Source organism: Ahaetulla prasina, chromosome 1, assembly GCF_028640845.1.
Source record: "Ahaetulla prasina isolate Xishuangbanna chromosome 1, ASM2864084v1, whole genome shotgun sequence".
Lineage (NCBI taxonomy): Eukaryota > Metazoa > Chordata > Lepidosauria > Squamata > Colubridae > Ahaetulla > Ahaetulla prasina.
Window position 1 is genome coordinate 135,170,929 of NC_080539.1, and position 20,608 is coordinate 135,191,536.

Consider the following 20,608-nt stretch of genomic DNA (forward strand, 5'->3'; position numbering starts at 1 on the left):
CTATGACTGCTTATATGGATAATAAAGGTTTTACAGCTAATTCCAACTGATGTAGATTACAAAGTGAATCCAATTAACTTCAGCGTTTCCTCCCAAATAACTGCACATGAAAACGATGTGTAATATTTATTTGTTGGGGATTATAATAAATGAAGTCTTTCAAAACTCCATAAATTAATCTGCCCATTCTGAAATACCCATTTATTTGGAATTATTGATCCTCCTATCTTTATCTATGCACTTCCATAATTAAAGGTGTATATTTAAGAGATTTTACATAGGATTACATTTGTATGTAATCAGCTCCCTACATTAGTTGAGAGGCAAAAGTAATGAAAGGTATGAATGGTTTTAATCTCTTTTGCTCTTCTTATTTACATTGCTTTTCTTATTCTGAGCCAGAATTTTGTTCTGTCCTGTAACACTTTTGGTGCTTCATGTAACCAATGTAGAGCTTATTTGGTTTTTATTATCCTTCCTTCTAAGAGACTTGGATGTGCAGTTTATTTTTATGCTGTTGTGACACTGTTTAGGGTGATCCTGGAAGGAGAGGCCCTTCAGGAGTGCCGGGACCTCCAGGGCCGAGGGTAAGTTTGCAGGATTAATACTGAAAATAAGAAGTGTTTCAAAATAAATCCTCCCTCTCCAATTAATTTACAGCACCTTTTAAAACAATTTGTATGATATTGTAGGGAAAAGGAGTAGCAGAACCTGGAGCCAGAGATAGAAGAGGCATGAGCCTAGAATTTCTATGTAGCCACAAAGGAACTAAGTCCAACCCCCTTTGACTTCTGTTACCCTTCTCTAGCACAAAACTGTGCTACCCATTAGTTGAGGATATTCCTGTGCATAGGCATAAGCAGCCATAAATCAGTTTAACTGCACCAGAGGTGGGTTTCAGCAGGTTCTGACCAGTTCTGGAGAAACGGTAGCAGAAATTTCGAGTAGATTTGAGAATCGGTAGTCAAAATTCTGACTGGCCCCGCCCGCATCTATTCTCTGCTTCCCAAGTCCCAGCTGATTGGGAGGAAATGGGGATTTTACAGTAACCTTCCCCTGGGGTAGGGTGGGAATGGAGATTTTACAGTATCTTTTCCCTGCCATGCCCACCAAGCCACGCCCACCAAGCCATGCCACGCCCACCAAGTTACACCCACAGAACTGGTAGTAAAAAAAATTGAAACCTACCACTGAACTGCACCTGCATGTGTGGACCTGATCTTTTGCGCCTGATAAATATTCTCAAAGAGGAAATTTGAAGTATTTCAGGCTGCAGAATCTCTTAGTTAAAAATAAAATTCCAGGAACTCTTAAGAGAAAAGCATTGAGTTGTCATGACTGCAAAGATCCTTGGAAAGGGGATGACTTCTGAATGGCAGTTAAGAAGTCCCACTCTTTCTTCCATTCTTTAATTGCTATGGACACCCTGGCTTTGCTATTTTCCCACTCATGGAACTCCATTAAATTTATGAAGAATAAATTTTGCAGAGCCTGACAGCTGGAGAAGCCCTACTCTAGTCAGCATGAGGGATGTACCAAGCTTTGCATAGCATGTCAAGTGGGCCCTTTGCACCCTATTTTAGATACATGTTGCTCTGGCTTATTTTCAAAGGGTGCCAATTGATCCAATTCAGTACTAATTCATCTCTTCTGATTAAAAGGGCCAATGCATGAAGGCGGCCCATATTCATAGTTGATCCCATTTATTGAATGAAGACAAAAAGTCAAAAATTTGCAGAAACCCAATATGAATGGAGAATGCAATCCTGAACTAAAAAGATTCCAAAGGCAAAGTTCAATTATATAGGGAAAGAGGTCCTACATTTTCCAATATTGGTTTTATCTGTGAGTTTAAATAGGTTCTCGGTTGGTGGTGCAAGATAACTGTAAAAAGCTCATTTATTGCATTTGAGGATCTGTACCATCAGGCTTATTAATTCAAATTCAACTCGATGCTTGACAATATTCATGGCTATCCTAATTTTAAATTTTGCTAATCTACTTCAGGGAACAGTTGGCCACCATGGTGGAGATCCACTGGTAAGATGTTTATCTTCCCTTTTATGGCTGAGGATACCCTCCTGGGCTTCTGGAAAGCCCTTAAGATCTGGCTGTATTTCCAGGTCTGGGGTTAATATGGTTGTAGTTTATATGGGTGGGGGCTGTCATATTTATTCTACTGTTTGTGCCATGGGGCATTTAGTTGTTTTGTGCAGAAAGTATGTTTATGTGGGTCTTAATTATTTTACTGGAAGTAGGGGAATTGTCTCTATGAGATTTTTGTAAATTGCCCAGTCTTCTAGAGTGGACAGCCATACTAATTAAATTATATTAAATTAGTAAACAGATTTTCTCTAATCAAGATTTGTCCTTATTAACTTAATTCATTGTTTAATTTTTAGTGTCCAAATTCCTGCACACCTGGCCATCCCGGATTTGCTGGAATGATGGGCATGAAGGTAGGAGAAGGGATGGGTGTGACACATTATGGGTATTGACTGGATATTGGTTGGAAGTTGATAAATTTCAAAAAATGTTACAGCACAACCATAACAATCTTGAGTTAAGGTTAAACGTCACTAGAACATGACACAAACAATTTATTATATGAAAACCATTTAACAATTTAATAAATGCTACTTATGGCAATAGTACTACGAATAAACTGCTGCAAGAAGATCACATAGACTGACTACAAACACAGCATGACAAGGTAGCAATCATGCTGCAATGGAATATCTGCAAGAAATATTATTTGTCTGCAAGCCAAATAATACTGGTGGGATCACAAAATAGACAAACTCATAGAAAATGAAAAAGCTAAAGTGCTTCAACAAAATACCTATCACATAATATAGACTTAACAAATGTCAATAAGAAGGACCAAAAAACAAAACAAAAACCTGGACAGTGGAAGTTGCAGCATCTGGAGACAGCAAAACCGAAGAGAAAGAACTGGAGAAACATTACAAAATACAAAGGCCAGCAAAAAGAAATAGAATGACTGTAGTAAAAGAAAACAAAGATAGTACCAATAGGCACCTTTGGATACAACACCAAAACAACTGGAGCCACACTTGAACACTTGATTGACAAAATCACCGTCGGTCAATTGCAATGGCAGATTTTACTTGGAAAAGCTTACATCCTGCAACAATATTTTTAACACCATCAAACAACAGCTGCCTATCTTGGATCCTTGGGAAGGATTCAACAGGTAGTTACAAATGCCAAATCCAGTCTAAACATCTGGCTGACTTTGTGACCAACCATAATAACAACAATGGATGTTATTAACTCTTGGAGGTTCATACTGAACACTTTGGAGAACTCTGATTTAAAAGTTTTAATTCCAACTTCTCCAACCTGTAGCTATATTAGGTCACACCACACATCATTACCACTTGATATGATCATGGCTTAACGGAGTCTAAGAGTTGAGGTCCAAGGCATCTGGGCGCATCAGACTACTGGTTTCACATAGCTAAAATATCCAAACTTATTGTTTTTTAATAGGCAATATTTCCGGTGGCATATTTAGCATCAGTGAAAATATATTTGCTTTATATTTTAGGGCCACAAAGGAGCAAAAGGTGAGAGTGGGGAACCAGGAAAGCAAGGCTTTAAGGTAAGAGGAAGTAGAACGTGATTACATGCAAATCAGCTGAAATAGTGATAGAAGAATGTTTAATATTGCTGTGTATTTAAGAAAAGAATAACAACAATCTTCTTAGAATTAATCTTAGCATTTCTCCACTATTTTCACAGCAGTTAGTTACAGCAGCTAATAATGGCCCTCTGAATCACTAAAAATGATGTGCTTTGTTTTGTTTTGCTTTTTATGACATGTGAACAAATCTTGTGATTTGTAAACTACAGTTTACGCTTTAGCATATAGTTTATTCAATCAACCATGGCTGAAAGCAGTAATGATTCAGTGTGATATTGTGTACCATCAGCTTTTCAACCCCTTAATTGCCTGGTTGCACACTTTCTCAAATAAGTCAGCCCTGTTTTAATGTGTGCTGCCTCCATGTGTACATATATGGGAAATACATAAATAATACAATAGATAATATTGAGAGAAACAGAATAAATTATGTATGCTAATTTGCATAATGTTTTATTAACTAACTTGTGCCTTGCATATATTTTTAGGGAGAAGAAGGCGAACAAGGAGGAATTGGTGACCTCGGAGATCAGGGCCCTCCAGTAAAGTATTTCCTTTTATTTAACTTTTTAATTGCATTTCATCCTATTGAGATGTAAGAAATTAAGTGAACCCAATAGCCATGTTATTATCAGGAGTGGTATTTACGTATCTTCGCTACTGGTTCGCAAATGTGAGCGTGTGCATACTTCGGTTGCATGTGCCACCTCCTTGCATGTGCAGGGCCTTCTGCGCATGCACAGAGCATCAAAAATGGGACATGATGATGTCTGGGTGGGTAGGTGGAGCCTCCTGCAGCTGCCACTACTGGTTCGCCTGAACCAGCTAGAACCACCTGAATACCACCCCTGATTGTCCTGACCATTCTCACGATCAAACTAATGGGAGTCATTTTCCTCCTGGGTTCAGTACTAATTGAAACCAGAAAAACCTGGATTTTTCTTCAGCACATTTGTGTTGAAGCCAATTGCTTAGTTTGTTACCTGTCTTGAACCAGACTGAAAAGATAACAATAAATAGGAATGCCATTCACAGTAGGAATAAGGAAACTGACAACTGGGTGATATGAGAAGCCTGAGCCCCAGTCTTCTTCCCATACAAGTAGTCCTCAATTTACAACCACAACTGAGCTCAACATTTCCAGTGCTAAGCAAGAGAGATATTAAATGAGTTTTGCCCGATCTTACAATCTTTTTTTTGGCACATTTGCAAAGTGAATCATAACAGTTGTTAAGTTAGTAACTGTCGTGTCCCACTCCCACTCCGACGAACGAGTCAAGGAAGTCCGTAACAAACTTAGCAACGAAGCCTTTGCAGCTTGCCAAGTTCCTTCGAGGTTTATCAGGGCAGGCAGGAGTCCAAGTTGTGACTTCAGCGATAGAGTCCGATATCAGCAAACTAGATAAGACATTGCTTGACTCAAGGTTGGAATGCCAAAAGCAGGTCCTTTATATAGGCTGTGGGGTGTGGCTCCATGACTCAGCATTTATCCAGGCCTGCCCCACCCCTCCTTCTGCTGGTGTCGCCTCTCAGATCTCTGGAAGCGAGGGTCCTCCTACTCTGAATTGTCTTCAGCTGGATCTGCTGTCAGCTTCTGGGAAAGGGAGGGGTCAGAGGGAGTAGGGCCGAGTAATTCCAGCACCTGGCTGGCTTCCTGCTCTGAAGGCTGAGCCAAAGGAACACACGCTGTATGAGTGAGGTTTATTGGGCTTGTCCTTTCACTCCTGGAATCCTCTCCGGGCATGGGGCCAGGGCCGGGGGCTGGAGGCATGACAGGCCGTTCATCTTCATTATCAGACTCAGAGTCTGATAAAAAGCCCGGTTGGAGATGGGAGGGGCCCGGCTGAGGAGAGGAGGGAGGACAAGTCACAACAGTAACATGGTTTTTAAGGGAAGCAGGCTTCCCAATTGACTTTGCTTGTCAGAAAGTCACAAATGGGGATCACATGACCTTAGGACACTGCAACTATAATAAATATATGCCAGTTGCCAAGCACCTGGATTTTGATCACGTGACCACGAGGATGTTGCAACCGTGTGTGCAACATTGTCATAAGTCACTTTTTTCAGTGCCGTTGTAACTGTGAATGGTCACTAAATGGATGGTTGAAGTGGAGAACTACTTGTAGCGCCAAAGTATGTGTGTTGATGGCTGTTTCTTTAGACTTAACTGTAAGCACTTTCGCACCATGCCAATCAAAAGCAAATCTAAGCAGTTCTCACAATTGATAAATAAATTCTACAATGCATCTAATAATAATACATGACATAAAATTAAAGTAACAACATGTCATTAGTTGCATCTCCACAGGATTCTAAGTATAAGAAACAGTGCATAATCTTCTGACTAGTAACAAAAAGGAAGGTGATTTTATTTCTGGGAGCTGATTTCACAAAAGATGACTCACAGTACAACATTTTGGAAGTTCTGTGTTCATATAGATGGAGACAGAAAAACATATACCATGTTTAAGGCTTTGTTGTTGTTCAGTCACTAGAATAGAATAGAATAGAATAAATAGAATAGAATAGAATAGAATAGAATAGAATAGAATAGAATAGAATAGAATAGAATAGAATTTTTTATTGGCCAAGTGTGATTGGACATACAAGGAATTTGTCTTGGTGCATATGCTCTAAGTCATGTCCAACTTTTTATGACTCCATGGATCATAGCACACCAGACTGCCCTGTCCACCACTGTCTCCTGAAGTTTGCCCAAAGTCATGTTCATTGCATTGATGACACTATCTAGCCATCTCATCCTCTGCTGACCCCTTCTCCTTTTGCCTTCAATTTTCCCCAACATCAGGATCTTTTTCAATGAGTCCTCTCTTCTCGTTAGGTATCCATAGAAGTTGAGCTTCAGTTTCAGTATCGGTCCTTCCAAAGAACAGGCAGGGTTAATTTCCTCAAGACTTTGGGATTATTTTTTTTTAAATGAATCAGTAGAAAAGCTTTAAAGTAAGACATATTTTTTGTCACAAGAATGGACACAGAAGAGGTTTAAAAACTGTTTTATTCAAGGAAAATGAGCATATATTTCTATGTGCTCAATCATGTACATGAGCCTCATGTTTTCATGAATCTTTTGCATTTCAGGGACCTCAAGGGTTAAGAGGTTTCATTGGCATTATGGGTCCTAAAGGAGATAAAGTAAGTGGCATCAACTATACATTTGTGATTTCAAATTGTTTGGCAACGTGGATTAATTGAATGGTTTCTTGGTTTACAGAAGAATTGATATGTGAGGATATTCATAAGGACATGGTAGATGTTACTTGAAATGTACATGGTGAATCTTGCATTTTTGCTTCTTCACCTTGCCTTGAATGGACATTCAACTAATGCCTCAATCTGATCCTCAGAGAACAAGCATGGTTATTAGTTCCCAAAGGATAGCCTATGCTATTGTTTAGTATTTATGATCCTATTATATATGGATGAAACTAAAACAGTCACTGCAATATTTAGTTACTAAAAATGTGGTTAAAAACTTTTAACGTTAATGTTAGAACTACTGTTTTTTTTAAACTTATGCGTGTTTTACTACTAGCGCATATGTAGACACCTTTGTATAATAATCTATAAATCTGAATATACATTCCCATTTTCCGAAAGATAAACGTTCTCCAATTCTATGTTTTTTTAATGGTTTACAGCTTAAGAATGAAACTAAAACTGTCACTGGAATATTTATTTACTAAAAATGTAATTAGAACTTTTAATAGAATAGAATAGAATAGAATAGAATTTTTTATTGGCCAAGTGTGATTGGACAAACAAGGAATTTGTCTTGGTGCATATGGTCTTTGTGTACATAAAAGAAAAGATACATTCATCAAGAATCATAAGGTAAAACACAATGATAGTCATAAGATACAAATAAGCAATCAGGAAACAATCAATATCAATATAAATCGTAAGATTCAGTGTTTATAGGCTTTCTGTAAGATGGAGGTGTTTTTTTTTATTATGTTAGCTTTTTCTTTGCTTGTAATTAAAAAAATTCTGAGGTAGTTCTATAGCAAAGAGTATATTTTGATTCATCACATAGTTTAGCACTTGTTTTATGGTTTCCAGAATAAACCCAGTTTGTACTGTCAAAATGTGGTAGTAAACCAGTGATCTTTAATTATGCAATTTAATATCCCTTTCTGTTTAATTTATATAAGTATGTGGACCAACTATATTAATCCTATACAAATAAGAAGCCTTTCAGTTGTGAATGTGGTATGTTCTACCAGAAAGGAATAGATGCCCATTTTGGGTGTGCTTCTGGTTTAGCATCACTCTCTAGTTTGTCAGACTGGGATAATAGCAAGGAAGACCTTTTTATCAACTTCAGCTAATGCACTAACTATGGCTTATATCTTGACCTGATAACTGCAATGTGCTCTACTTGCAGCTGCTTTTGTATCTAATTTGGAAATTACAGTACAGAGTTCATCAGCCAGGATAGCCTTGAAAATACCAAAAAAGATTTTTAAAAAATCCAAAGCCTAAATTACCTCTGTGTAGAAAACATCACAAAGATTCCCAAAAATTATCTTGATGATATACAGAAGTGTTAGTTATGATGTTTCAAATGTGACAATGTGTGACTGGCTGATGTGAAAGCCAGGGTGAGATTATTCTTTAACTGAATCTCATCTAGGAAAGTTTACTTAGAGACAAATCTAGGTCTTCTCTATAATTGGACTGCATTCCCTGTTGAATTGAGAAGAGACATTCTCCTTATTATTCAGACATTTCCCCCCCTAAACGAGCCTTTAATTGTTGGCTAGTATTTTTAAGAGTTTTCTTAATCACTTTAATACTTTATGAAAAGTGGAAAGAGGGGCAAATAACTAAGGCAGAATATCAGCAAATAGCCAGAGCCTGTAAAGATGAAGTGAGGAAAGCTAAGGCTCACAATGAACAAAGGATAGCGATAAAAGTAAAAAATAACAAAAAAAGCTTCTTCCAACATGTTAAAAACAAGAAAAAAGTCAAGGAAACAATTGGCCCATTGTTGGGAGAAAGTGGCAAGAAGGTGAAAAGCAACAGGGAGAAAGCAGATCTACTTAACTCATTTTTTGCATCTGTCTTTACATAAAAGGAAAAAACAATCCAACCTATCAAAAACAGCACCACAGAAAACAGATTAGGAACACAAGTTAAAATAGGGAAAAAAATGGTAAGTGAACATCTGTCTACCCTAGATGAGTTCAAATCACCAGGACCGGATGGATTACACTCCAGGGTTCTGAAGGAACTGGCAGACGAGATCTCAGAACCACTGAACTGTATCTTTCAAAGATCCTGGAGCACAGGGGAACTGCCAGAGGACTGGAAAAGAGCTGATGTAGCTCCCATCTTCAAAAAAGGGGAAAAAAACAGATCCAGGAAACTACAGACCTATCAGCCTAACCTCAATACCAGGGAAGATTCTGGAAAAGATAATCAAGCAACGAATCACCGAACACCTAGAAGCAAACCAAGTAATAACCAAAAGCCAACATGGGTTTGTCAAAAACAGATCATGCCAGACCAATCTTATTGCATTCTTTGACAAAGTGACAAAATTAGTGGACCAGAGGAATGCTGTTGATATAATTTACTTGGACTTCAGTAAAGCATTTGATAAAGTAGACCATAACCTACTACTAGATAAAGTAGAAAAATGTGGGTTAGACAGCAGCACCACCAGATGGATTCGCAACTGGCTGACCAACCGCACTCAACGTGTAGTCCTACATCCACATGGAGGGAAATATGCAGTGGAGAACCCCAAGGCTCTGTTTTAGGCCCAGTACTCTTCAACATCTTCATCAATGACCTGGACGAGGGAATAGATGGGGAACTCATCAAATTTGCAGATGACACCAAGCTGGCAGGAATAGCCAACACTTCAGAAGATAGGCTCAAGATACAGAAAGATCTTGACAGACTAGAACATTGGGCACTATCTAACAAAATGAAATTCAACAGTGAAAAAAGTAAGGTTCTACATTTAGGCCAAAAAAGCAAAATGCACAGGTACCGGATATGTGGCACCTTGCTCAATAGTAGTAACTGTGAGAGGGATCTTGGAGTCCTAGTGAACAACTATTTAGATATGAGCCAGCAGTGTGCAGCAGCTGCCAAAAAAGCCAACACAGTTCTGGGCTGCATAAACAGAGGGATAGAATCAAAATCACGTGAAGTGTTAATACCACTTTATAATGCCTTGGTAAGGCCACACTTGGAATATTGCATTCAGTTTTGGTCGCCACGATGTAAAAAAGATGCTGAAACTCTAGAAAGAGTGCAGAGAAGATCATCTAATCATCTTTGATGCTCAGGGGACTGAAGGCTAATACATATGAAGAACAGTTGCAGGAACTGGGTATGTCTAGTTTAATGAAAAGAAGGACTAGGGGAGGCATGATACCAATGTTCCAATATCTCAGGGACTGCCACAAAGAAGAACAATTTTCCAAAGAACCTGAGGGTAGAACAAAAAGCAATGGGTGGAAACTAATCAAGGAGAGAAGCAACTTAGAACTAAGGAGAAATTTTCTGACAGTTTGAAGAATTAATCAGTGGAACAACTTGTCTCCAGAAGCTGTGAATGTTCCAACACTGGACGTTTTTAATAAGATGTTGGATAACCATTTGTCTGAAGTGGTGTAGGGTTTCCTGCCTGGGCAGGGGGTTGGACTAGAAGACCTCCAAGGTCCCTTCCAACTCTTTGTTGTTGTTGTTGTTGTTGTTGTTGTTGTTGTTGTTATTATTATTATTATTATTATTATTATTATTATTATTATTATTATTATTATTATTATTATTACATGGAGACAACTCACCATGGATTATTCCAGGTCGCACTGACGATGTCTGAAATTCAACAATCGCAGAATTATCCAGATTTTCATGGCTCTTTATAGATATGTAATCCACCTCGGTGGAGCAGGACTGGTGATAGAATAATAGCAAATTTAGGAATCATGATAAGGATACCTTGTGATGTTTCAGCAGAGAACAAAATTGGGATGGGTAGTTTCATAGGGCTGGTCACATTGTGAATAATTGATTTTCATTTTCTTGCTTTCTTTTATGCCATTCATTCCCAACAGCTGTAGGTAGGTAATAGTGAACAATTTCAAAACAAAAGAGAGATTAAATCCAAATACAATCCTCCCCCTCACACACATTCATACACACATATGCCATGCCTGTCACAAATTAGACCTGCTTATTAATTATCCTCTACTACTAGTTAGAAGAGGAAGATTTTTACAAGTTTCTTGAAGCACCAGGGGAATGAAGCAGATTGAAATCCCACTAGTAGGGAGTTTCAGAGCCTGAGAATGATGAAAAAAGGCAACTTTTGAGGCCCTGAGGAATGGCAGCCTTGAAAGGATGTGGCCTGAAATAGCTGGTTATATGAGGTATAGTTGGAGATATATATGAATATCAGAAGAAGTAGTCTCTTGGATAACAGGCTTAGAACCATGTAAGGCCTCAAAGGTGATACCCAGCACTTTGACTCATATCCAGAAGCTTAGTGGCAACCATTGGAGCAGTCAAGGCAGAAAATCACTTGATTTTATTGAGGGAATATCCATTGCTGCTTGGGCTGCTGCATTCTGTGCTAGTTGTAGCTTTTAGATTTTTTTCAAAGGCAGCCTCTTGTAGAACACAGAAATCCAGCTAGGAAGTAATTAGGGCATCAGTGACCATAATTAGGACATCTTGAACCAAAAATGGTCACAACTGATACACCAGAAGTACCTGCAAAAGCCTTCCTAGGCACAGCTGCCACTGCTCTTCAAACAAGAGGTATACATCTAAGACAACTCCTAAATTGTAGACCATTTCTGAATATGTGAGTACAACCAAACCGCTCACAAAAAATTCTCTGAAATAATATTAGACCATAAATCTAGAGCTACTCCATCTTAGATTCAGTCTTTGTTCCTCCACATCCAGACATCTAACAACCTTCAAATGTGGGGGTCAACATTTCCACTGCAACATTTGTTCAGCCCAGGGCATATCGATAATATACCGAACACCATGCTGATGTTGAAAAAAAGTAAAGAAAAGTGAGATCCCTGAACGCATCACAATGTAGAGGTTTCTTAGCAGATCTCTTCTCTCTTACCACCATTCACTGGAAGTATTCCTTCAAGAGGGAAGAAAATCTGTAAAATAAACAATGCCCCCACTTCAAACACATATCAGCCTTGTGCTACTTACTTCAAAGGGAATGGAATGGGATGTAGGAACCAAGTCTTGACAAATGTAAAACTTGAGTTTGTCCTTATTGAAATTGCTAAAAAAGTGGCATATTTTGAGATCTTGAATCGTAATAATCGTTCTTCTTGGTCTTTACAATATAGGGTGTTCGTGGTTTTGATGGAGAGCCTGGTCCCCAAGGTCTTCCTGGGGCAACTGTGAGTTAATCTGTCTAATCCTAAAGTCCATTTAGATCAAATTAAACTGATTGTCTTCACTCTCACATTAACAAAATCCCTTATCTCAATTTTCATTCAAAACAAACAATCAAGTGCTAATTTTCAAGATACCATGGTAAGTCCCCTAACACAGGGGTCCCCAACTCCTGGTCTGTGGACTGGTACGGGTCAGTGGCCCATTGGGAACTGGTCTGTGCAAGCGGCAGGCAAGTGGGCGAAACTGCATTTGTACAAGTGGCAGGTGTGCATGCAAAACCATCCCTTCACCCCGCTGCTGCTCTGCAGAGCCAGAAAGGTTGGGGACTGTTGCCTTAACACTTCAGTGCAGCAACATACAGTATAAATTGGGGTGACTGTAGTTTTGGGATTTGGAAAAGAAGGAGCCACTCTTCTGTTCTGGGGACATGGTCTCTTGGGAACCTCAGAACTGGCACCCCAAAGATCTGCTTTTTCTTTCTCTTCTCCCTCCTGGGTTCTTAAGAGAATGGGAAAAATGACTTTTTGGTTTCAGAATACCGTATTTTTCGGAGTATAAGATGCACCTTTTTGCTCCCTAAAAGGGGGTGAAAATTTAGATGCATCTTATACACCAAATGTAGCCCTGCTCACCCATTGGCCCCCACCCTTTGGCCTCTGCCTCCCAGCAATTTACTTCTTTGCAGCAAGCAGCAGCAAGAAGAAACACCCCATTTCAGCTTCAGCACAGCCAAATTAGCATAAATTGATTGTCTTTCGGATCAGCCTCCCAATTCTCAGCTGTTTTGCGCGGGCCTCTGCTGCTTGCTGCAAGGAGGTAAATTGCTGGGAGCAGATTTTTTTTTTCTTGTGCTAATCAACCTATGCTGAAAACGAAAATGAAACAAATAGCCTGCTGGCTATTTGCTGTTTGCTGCAACGAGGCAAAATTGCTGGGAGGCAGAGGCAGATTTCTTTTTATTGTTTTCCTCATCAAAAAAGGTAGGTAGTCTGGAGCGTCTTATACTCTGAAAAATATGGTAATTTAAAGAAGACTGACTGTTGGGTATGTCTTGTATTGAAGTGGAAAAATATTGCCTTTGATGCAAAACCAGGAAAGATGGCTAGTATTTATCTTTCTGGACAAACTGACTATGGTGTCATATGTCCAAAGTCTGGAAAAATAATTAGAGGGACATATTTGCTCCAGGGCAAGCTAGACACACAGAAGATTCCTAATATGAGAAGCTACAATTGGAGTCAATGTGCATTTCCTGTAATTGGTAATCACTCTGATGAGTTGATTTGGTTGTTTCAAGGAATTGCTCAAGGATTGCTAATCACTATCTACATTCCTTTCCAGGGTGATCGGGGACCACGAGGTACACTGGGAGAAACAGGCCCTGAAGGAGAGAGGGTAAATTTTTAATAGCCTTGTAATAGCTAAGAAAAATAAGAATATCTCCAGTTTGCTAGCTAAAACTAGGGACATTGGTTGGAATGCAAGTCAAAATACGACCCATGGGATTTGTGCAGAGTTTATTTCATATAATGACCCAGATTCCGCATAGCTAAGTGTAAGTAAGTTTTATTGATTTTAACATGACTTACTCTGTGATGAAATTAAGCCAGTAGATATTGAAAGCGGCACGAAAAGGAACTTAGAAAGCAAAAATAAATGGGAGGTAATGCCGATACACAATCTTAAGAGTATCTGAAATGCGTCATTTCCTTTGCTTTGTTCATATCTACTGATATGAGGGTTATGCTTTCAACATGCTTTTGTTTTTTAAAAAAATACCTCTTATTTTTAGGGTCCACAAGGCATTAGAGGAATTACTGGAATTCCTGGGCCAAAAGGAGAAACAGTATGTATGCCATGATTCTTATGTATAATGGAATTTATTATTTATATTTCCAACAAGTTTATGTTGCCTGACAAGGCCAGGCAAAAGTTTGTGTGACTTAGAAGTATACTAGTGTGTGACTTAAGTATACTAGTGTGACTTATATGATACCAGTATATAAAATTTCTTTTATATATAGATAGAAATAAAATTATCTTTTATATATAAATAGAAATAAAATTTCTATTTCTTCTTCCAGGGCTTACCTGGAGTTGATGGCCGTGAAGGTATACCTGCCATGCCAGGAGCAAAGGTACTTTAAGTGAAGTTAATACATCTGTTCTAATTTAATATAGCCAAGTGGGGACCAGGAAAATATTATGGAGAAGTAGATCAGTTAGATCAGGGGTGTCCAAACTACGGCCCGCGGGCCAACTGCGGCCCACGGGTCAGTTTTTATTGGCCCGCAGCAAATTCTCGGTGGACAGTGGGGTGCGGCCCCCGTCCTGGCCCCCAAGGAAGCCGCCGCTCGCCCGGTTGCAGATGCGGAGTGGCTCCGCTGAGGCGATCCCCGCCCACCCGGGGCTGCAGGCCGGCCATTCCGCCACTGGGCTGTAGGGGGCGCCCAGGACGCCCATGGCTCCAGCCCGGCCCACCAGACAGAGGAAGAGGCGGGCGGGCGGCGACGCCCATCATCCCCACGCGGGGCTGCAGTCCCGGAAGCCAGGCGGGCGAGGCGCTCTGCTTCCCAGCCCCGCGCGGGATCCTCTCCGGGCGCGGCGCTCTGCATGCGCTCAGGGGTCGCTTACTTGTCGCGGATGATGGTCTGCAGCTCCCGGATCTGGTCATTCATGGGCAGGAGTTTGAGCTGGGCCGCCGCCGATCCCGGCTAGTCGTGACGCGTCGCCGACGTGGCCGTGGCCTCCTCGGCGCCTCCGTCGCCCGCACAGCAGCCGTTCCCGCCAGCGCAGCAGCATCGGCTGCCGTCGGCGCTGCTGCTGCTGCTGTCCGGGCTCAGGCTGTCACCGCTGCCCGGGCCGGGGTCGGCGAAGCGCAGCTGCCGAGGCCCGCCCTCGCCGCTCGCCGGCATCCCAGCCTCTGCCCCCGCCGGGCCCACCACGCGCCGGTCGCGGCAAGGCATCGCCTCCATGCGCCGCCGAAGCAGCCACTGCGGCGCCCCGCCACACGCTCCGCTTTACCTCAGCCGCGGGCCCGTGTGCCGGCCCGTGACGCGGCCGAGCTCGCCCGCTCCCATTGGCCACCGCGCCTGCCGCTCCGCGCCGTGCCGCCACTCGGCGTTCGGAGGAGGGGCCGGTGCCCGCCCACTCTCGCCCCCTAGTTAGCCCCATCCCTTTCTGGCCTGGGTGGGAGCCGCGTGGCACACCTGAGTGGCTGCGAGGAAGTGGTGTGGGCCTCGCCTGGGCCTCCCCGGAGTCCCTCCATTGGCTGCTGTGTCTCCCTCAGTGGGAAGAGAGTTCGCGACGGATGGCGGAAAATCCCCAGTAAATACATGCTGGTTGCCAAAAGCTTGACTTTTGATGTAACTGGGGATGCTGCGAAGGTCATAAATGCAAAGACTGGTGGTAAGTCACTTTTTTCAGTGCTGTTGTATTGGTCGCTAAATGAGTGGTTGCAAGCCGAGGATTACTGGTAGCCGCTGTCAGTATTTAGGTCTCTATGTATTTAGGTTTCTATGCCCATAGCCACATCCACTCAGTCACATGAGGAGTTAGCCACGCCCACCAGTCACATGACCACCAAGCCACACCCCAAAATAAGCCACGCCCACAGAACTGGTACAAAAATTTTAGCCCCCCCCCCCCATGGCCCGGGCCTTTGCTTATTTTTCTGTATTTGGCCCTCACTCAAAAAACTTTGGACACCCCTGAGTTAGATGAATAGGATTCTCAGCTTTATTAGTAGTAAAATAGAATAAAGGCTGTAACAATGGCTGGTGTCTTCAGACAAATGAAGCCAGTAGGGGAAGTTGGATTTACTTAATGATTGCAAGACTCACTTAACAACTGTCTTGCTTAGGAACAGAAATTCTGGTTCCAATTTCCAAGTCAAAGATTACTATAACAATATGCAGCAGGGAAAAACTCTGACATAGCATGGGCTGGTGTTTGGAATCACGAAGATATAAGAGTTGTGCATTCTTTATGTTTTCTTTTTTAAAAAAACACAACTAAGTGAACTGAACTGAACTTCAGAATCCACAGGGCCAGTTACCATAGTTGCATTCTACGTTTTAATTAGTTCACCAATCCAAAGCTCTTCTTCCTTTTTTCAGACCGACTCCTCCTGCCAGAAGTCCCTTTATCAGCCATAATAATTAAATAGTTGGCACACCTACAGTAAATTCAGAGAGCCAATTTGGTGTACCTGTTAAGGGACCAAGCTAGAAGTAAGGAGACTGTGAATTTTAGTCACAGGCACAGGCACAGGCACAAAGCCAGCTAGGTAAACTTGGGCCAGTGAAGAAGGCAATGGCAAACCACTACTGAAAAACCTGGTGAAGAAAACTCTCTCTGTGTGTGTGTGTGTGTGTGTGTGTGTGTGTGTGTGTGTGTGTATGTATATGTATGTAGGTCTTTGGTTGTTCGGGTTTTCTCCCGTGTAAAATTGGAAGTATATGTATATGTATATTAATATATACCGTGTTTTCCCAAAAATACAGCACACTCAGAAAGTAACTCCTTGCTTGAATTTTATATGTGTGCCCAATATAAGCCCTACCCCCAAAATAAGCCCTAATTAAGACCTTGCCCATCCAGAGTGCACAGGTAAAAATTAAGCTAGAGTGGGGATGGGGTGTGTGGAGCTGCCCTACTATTTACCTTCGAATAGTTGTAGCCAGGTCTCTCACACCTCGACCCATTTATTTTGCTGCAGCTAGCAAGGCTTTCCTGAAGACCTCTGTAGCCAATAACAGAGCTCCGGATCAATCCTGTTATCAGCTGCAGAGGCCTTCAGGGATGCCTTGCTAGCCTTGCCAGACGATGAAGTTCCTGAAGGCCTCTGACAGTGAAAAGGAGGCGGGGGGCGACATGCCCCCCAAATAAGACCTGGTACTTTTTTGGGTGGCAAAAAACTATAAGACAGAGTTTTATTTTCCGGGAAACATGGATAGATAGATAGATAGATAGATAGATAGATAGATAGATAGATAGATAGATAGATAGATAGATAGATAGACAGACAGACAGACAGACAGACAGACAGAAAGTGTTGTGTCTACTGCACCTCCTGAGCCGGGCCTCCTGGCTGAGAGTGATTCAGAGAGTGAGGGGGAAGAGCCAACAGCGTTTCCCTCTGCAGAATCCTCCCCTCTGGCTCCGCTCCAGATTCCAGAAGCGGGCCAGGTGGAGGAGGAGGAGCTGACACAGTGTCGTGTCCCATTCCTCTTCTGACGGCTGGGTCGGGGAAGTCCGTATCAAGCGTGGCTGCAAAGCCTCTGCAGTTTGCCAAAGTTCTGTCAGACTTCTCAGGGCAGGCAGGAGACCAGGATGTGACTTCAGCAATCCAAGTTAGACTTTGCCTGACTCAGAGAATGCCAGAAAGCAGATCCTTTATATAGGCCATGGGGTGTGGCTCCATGACTCAGCACTTATCCAGGCCTGCCCCTCCCTTCCTTTTGTTGACGTCGCCTCTCTATTCTCCGGAAGCAAGGATCTCTCCAGCTTCCAGCTGTTGGTAATCTTAGCTCATGACTGGCTTCACATTCTTCAGGCTCACATGCTGTGGGGGAGGGGTTTAGTTGCTCCATTTGTCTGGGCATGGTGCCAGGACTGAGGGCTGGAGGTACGTCAGGCCATTCATTTTGCTCGGCCTGTCTGGGCATGGTGCCAGGGCTTGGGGCTGGAAGCATGCCAGGACATTCTTCCGCACTATCAGCGTCCGGCAGGAGATAAGAGGGGCCCGGCTGCGGCGGGGGGAGCGAGCGAGGCACAACACATAGCCTCTTTCCCCCGACCCCTCCTCCTCCTCCCTGGCAGAGCTCCAAGAGCCAGCTGCAGAGAATCAATTATGGTTAGACGCAAGGCAGCGACGCTGAGTGAAGCATGCGCAGCAAAAGGAAAGGAGCGGCCGGCCCAGGGAGTGCTGAGTCACGGAGCCACACACCACAGGGTATAAAAGTGGGCGGAGCTGCCTTTGGGCTCTGTGATGGACAAAAACAGACTTTTGGGAGCTTTGGCTGTGCTATTTTGTGATTCAGACTTTGGCTTCTGTTTATTCCTGCACTGCAATTACGCTGGTCTGAGGAGAACTTGGCAGGCAATCGCAGGTTCGTTGCCAGAACTGTTACTTGTCGTCGGAGTAAATTGCTGGCAAAGAGAGTCAGCTCACGTGTCGTTTTGGTTGTGGTTGGGAGGGGACAGAACAGAAAGATTCTGAATGTAGTCTTGTTTGTGAGAAATATGCCTATATTCAATATGTGTGTATGTGTGTGCAATATAGGTGTACTTAAGGAGGAATAATTATCTATCTATCTATCTATCTATCTATCTATCTATCTATCTATCTATCTATCTATCTATCTATCTATCTATCATCTCCACATCCACCTATTGTTTGTCTTAGTAGCCTGTGTTTGTCTGCATGCACGCACACACACACACACACAAATACTGGATAATGAAAACAAACAACAGGTAGAAATGGTTGCTTTTGTGTAACAACCATTTAGCTGAAAATGGTCTAGATAGGATACTAAATAAGCTAAAGACAGAATGGAGAGGACTCTGGCTCATAAATTCCACACCAAGCAACCTCTTCTTCTAAATATGTGAGGAACTTTCTCAAACAGCATCTCTACTCCCTTACAGAGGGAGTATTACATCCCTTACAGAGATGTAATAAGGAAAGGAGTTCAACAATCTCTGGTGGCAAATATGATTTCATCACATTAAGCAGCAGAACCTGCTTTCAGTTTTCATATTTAAACTTGCGATGTTTAAGCCAAGGTGGGTTGAACACTATATGCGAAAAGAAAGAAAGAAAGAAAGAAATGGAAATCAAAAGAAATTATTGAGGGTTTTTTGAATTTGGTAACTAGTTTTCACATTAGTTTTATTTTTTTAAAAATATATATATATTCTGTATTTGATTGATCTATCTTATTCTGTTATTTGTCTGCCTGTTGCTTGTCTGCCTGTCATGTATACTGTTGCATTGCACAGTCGGCAGACAACAAAGCATAAACCAAAATGTTCATGGTAAACCAAAAATTAATTTATTTAACATTAAAATATCCATAGCAAAAAATATTAATTTCAGCAATTCATAAAATAATCAGGGCATCAAGAAGAATATATCATCCAATTAACTGCTGAAAGGTCTCCAGAAGAGCTCCATTTTTGGGTTAGTCTCCTTGAACAGGCAAATGAGAAGATAGGATATAAATCAAATACACACATACCCGAATATGTGCTGATGGTAACAAATATAGATGGCTTTCAGAGAAGATTTGCCAATTCATGGAAGATAGAACGACAGATGCCCACCAGCCCTTATGGCTAATTTGCTCTGTGCAGAAGAGGATATATTTCCAGCTGAGAAATGATTCTGTGTACTAAATGCAAGGAAAACCCTCTATCTGTACCTGACCCAGTTGCTCAAAGCCAGAACTGAGGGAAGACAAATGTTGAAACGGATGTCACTTCGGTGTGACTAATGGGATCTTCATGTACACAATACAACAACTCAAAGAAGATCAGTATTACTGGAGTCCGACAAATATAAATGGTGTTTCCAGCACAAGTTCACCTCCCTCCATTTCAGTGGTGGGTTTCAAATTTTTTTACTACCGGTTCTGTGGGTGTGGCTTGGCGGGCGTGGCTTGGTGGGCGTGGCAGGGGAAGGATACTGTAAAATCTCCATTCTCTCCCCACTTTAAGGGAAGGTAACTGCAAAATCCCCATTTCCTCCCAATCAGCTGGAACTTGGGTGGCACAGAGTAGATGGGGGCAGGGCCAGTCAGAATTTTTATTACCAGATCTCTGAACTATTAAAAATTTCCGCTACCGGTTCTCCAGAACTGGTCAGAACCTGCTGAAACCCCCTCTGCTCCATTTATATCTTTTTAATTATTTCCCTGCAAACATTTACTTCCTGAGACAGGGAAATGCCTATTTCTCTGCCTTGGTCAGTCATAGTAGCTCTCCCTTTCTTAAAGTGGGTACAAAGGACTTGCTCCCAAAGAGTTAATGGCAGATCCATGCCAGAGAAAATCCTAGTGATTGTTACTCATGCAGTGTAAGATATGTGTCTAGCTACTTCTCCCCCTGGGATGATAAGCCGGGGGCAAGGCAAGATGTTTAGTGAATTACCCAGTGAACATGTCTTTTCTGCTTGTCTTCCTATTTGTGACAAGTAGTATAGATACTTTCTATCTAGTCTAGATCAATGTTTCTCAACCTATGCTAGCTGGAGAATTCTGGGAGCTTAAGTCCACACATCGTAGAATTGTCAAGGTTAAGGAATATTGGTCTAGATACAGGCATCTCTTAATTAGTATTTAATATACATATTAGTTACATATTAAATGAATAATATCTGTGCATGCTTTTTTTTTTTTTACAATGTCTTTACTGCTTCCTTAAAATGATAGCTTGGTGGATAGAAGTACTGAATAAAGATCAAATTATCAGGTGTTAGTACCTACAATAGTAAGTCCATATGTCTTCAAT

General features: G+C 41.7%; 1 protein-coding gene across 1 annotated transcript in view; it reads left to right on the forward strand.

The window, feature by feature from the left end:
* COL9A1 (collagen type IX alpha 1 chain) overlaps positions 1 to 20,608 on the forward strand; it is a 93,026-nt gene that overhangs the window by 36,615 nt on the left and 35,803 nt on the right. Inside the window, exons 13-22 of the mRNA XM_058176363.1 lie at positions 534 to 587; positions 2,008 to 2,040; positions 2,403 to 2,459; positions 3,575 to 3,628; positions 4,159 to 4,212; positions 6,773 to 6,826; positions 12,040 to 12,093; positions 13,433 to 13,486; positions 13,884 to 13,937; positions 14,176 to 14,229. Coding sequence (XP_058032346.1) covers positions 534 to 587; positions 2,008 to 2,040; positions 2,403 to 2,459; positions 3,575 to 3,628; positions 4,159 to 4,212; positions 6,773 to 6,826; positions 12,040 to 12,093; positions 13,433 to 13,486; positions 13,884 to 13,937; positions 14,176 to 14,229 — 522 coding nt within the window. The remainder of the gene's footprint in view (positions 1 to 533; positions 588 to 2,007; positions 2,041 to 2,402; positions 2,460 to 3,574; positions 3,629 to 4,158; positions 4,213 to 6,772; positions 6,827 to 12,039; positions 12,094 to 13,432; positions 13,487 to 13,883; positions 13,938 to 14,175; positions 14,230 to 20,608) is intronic.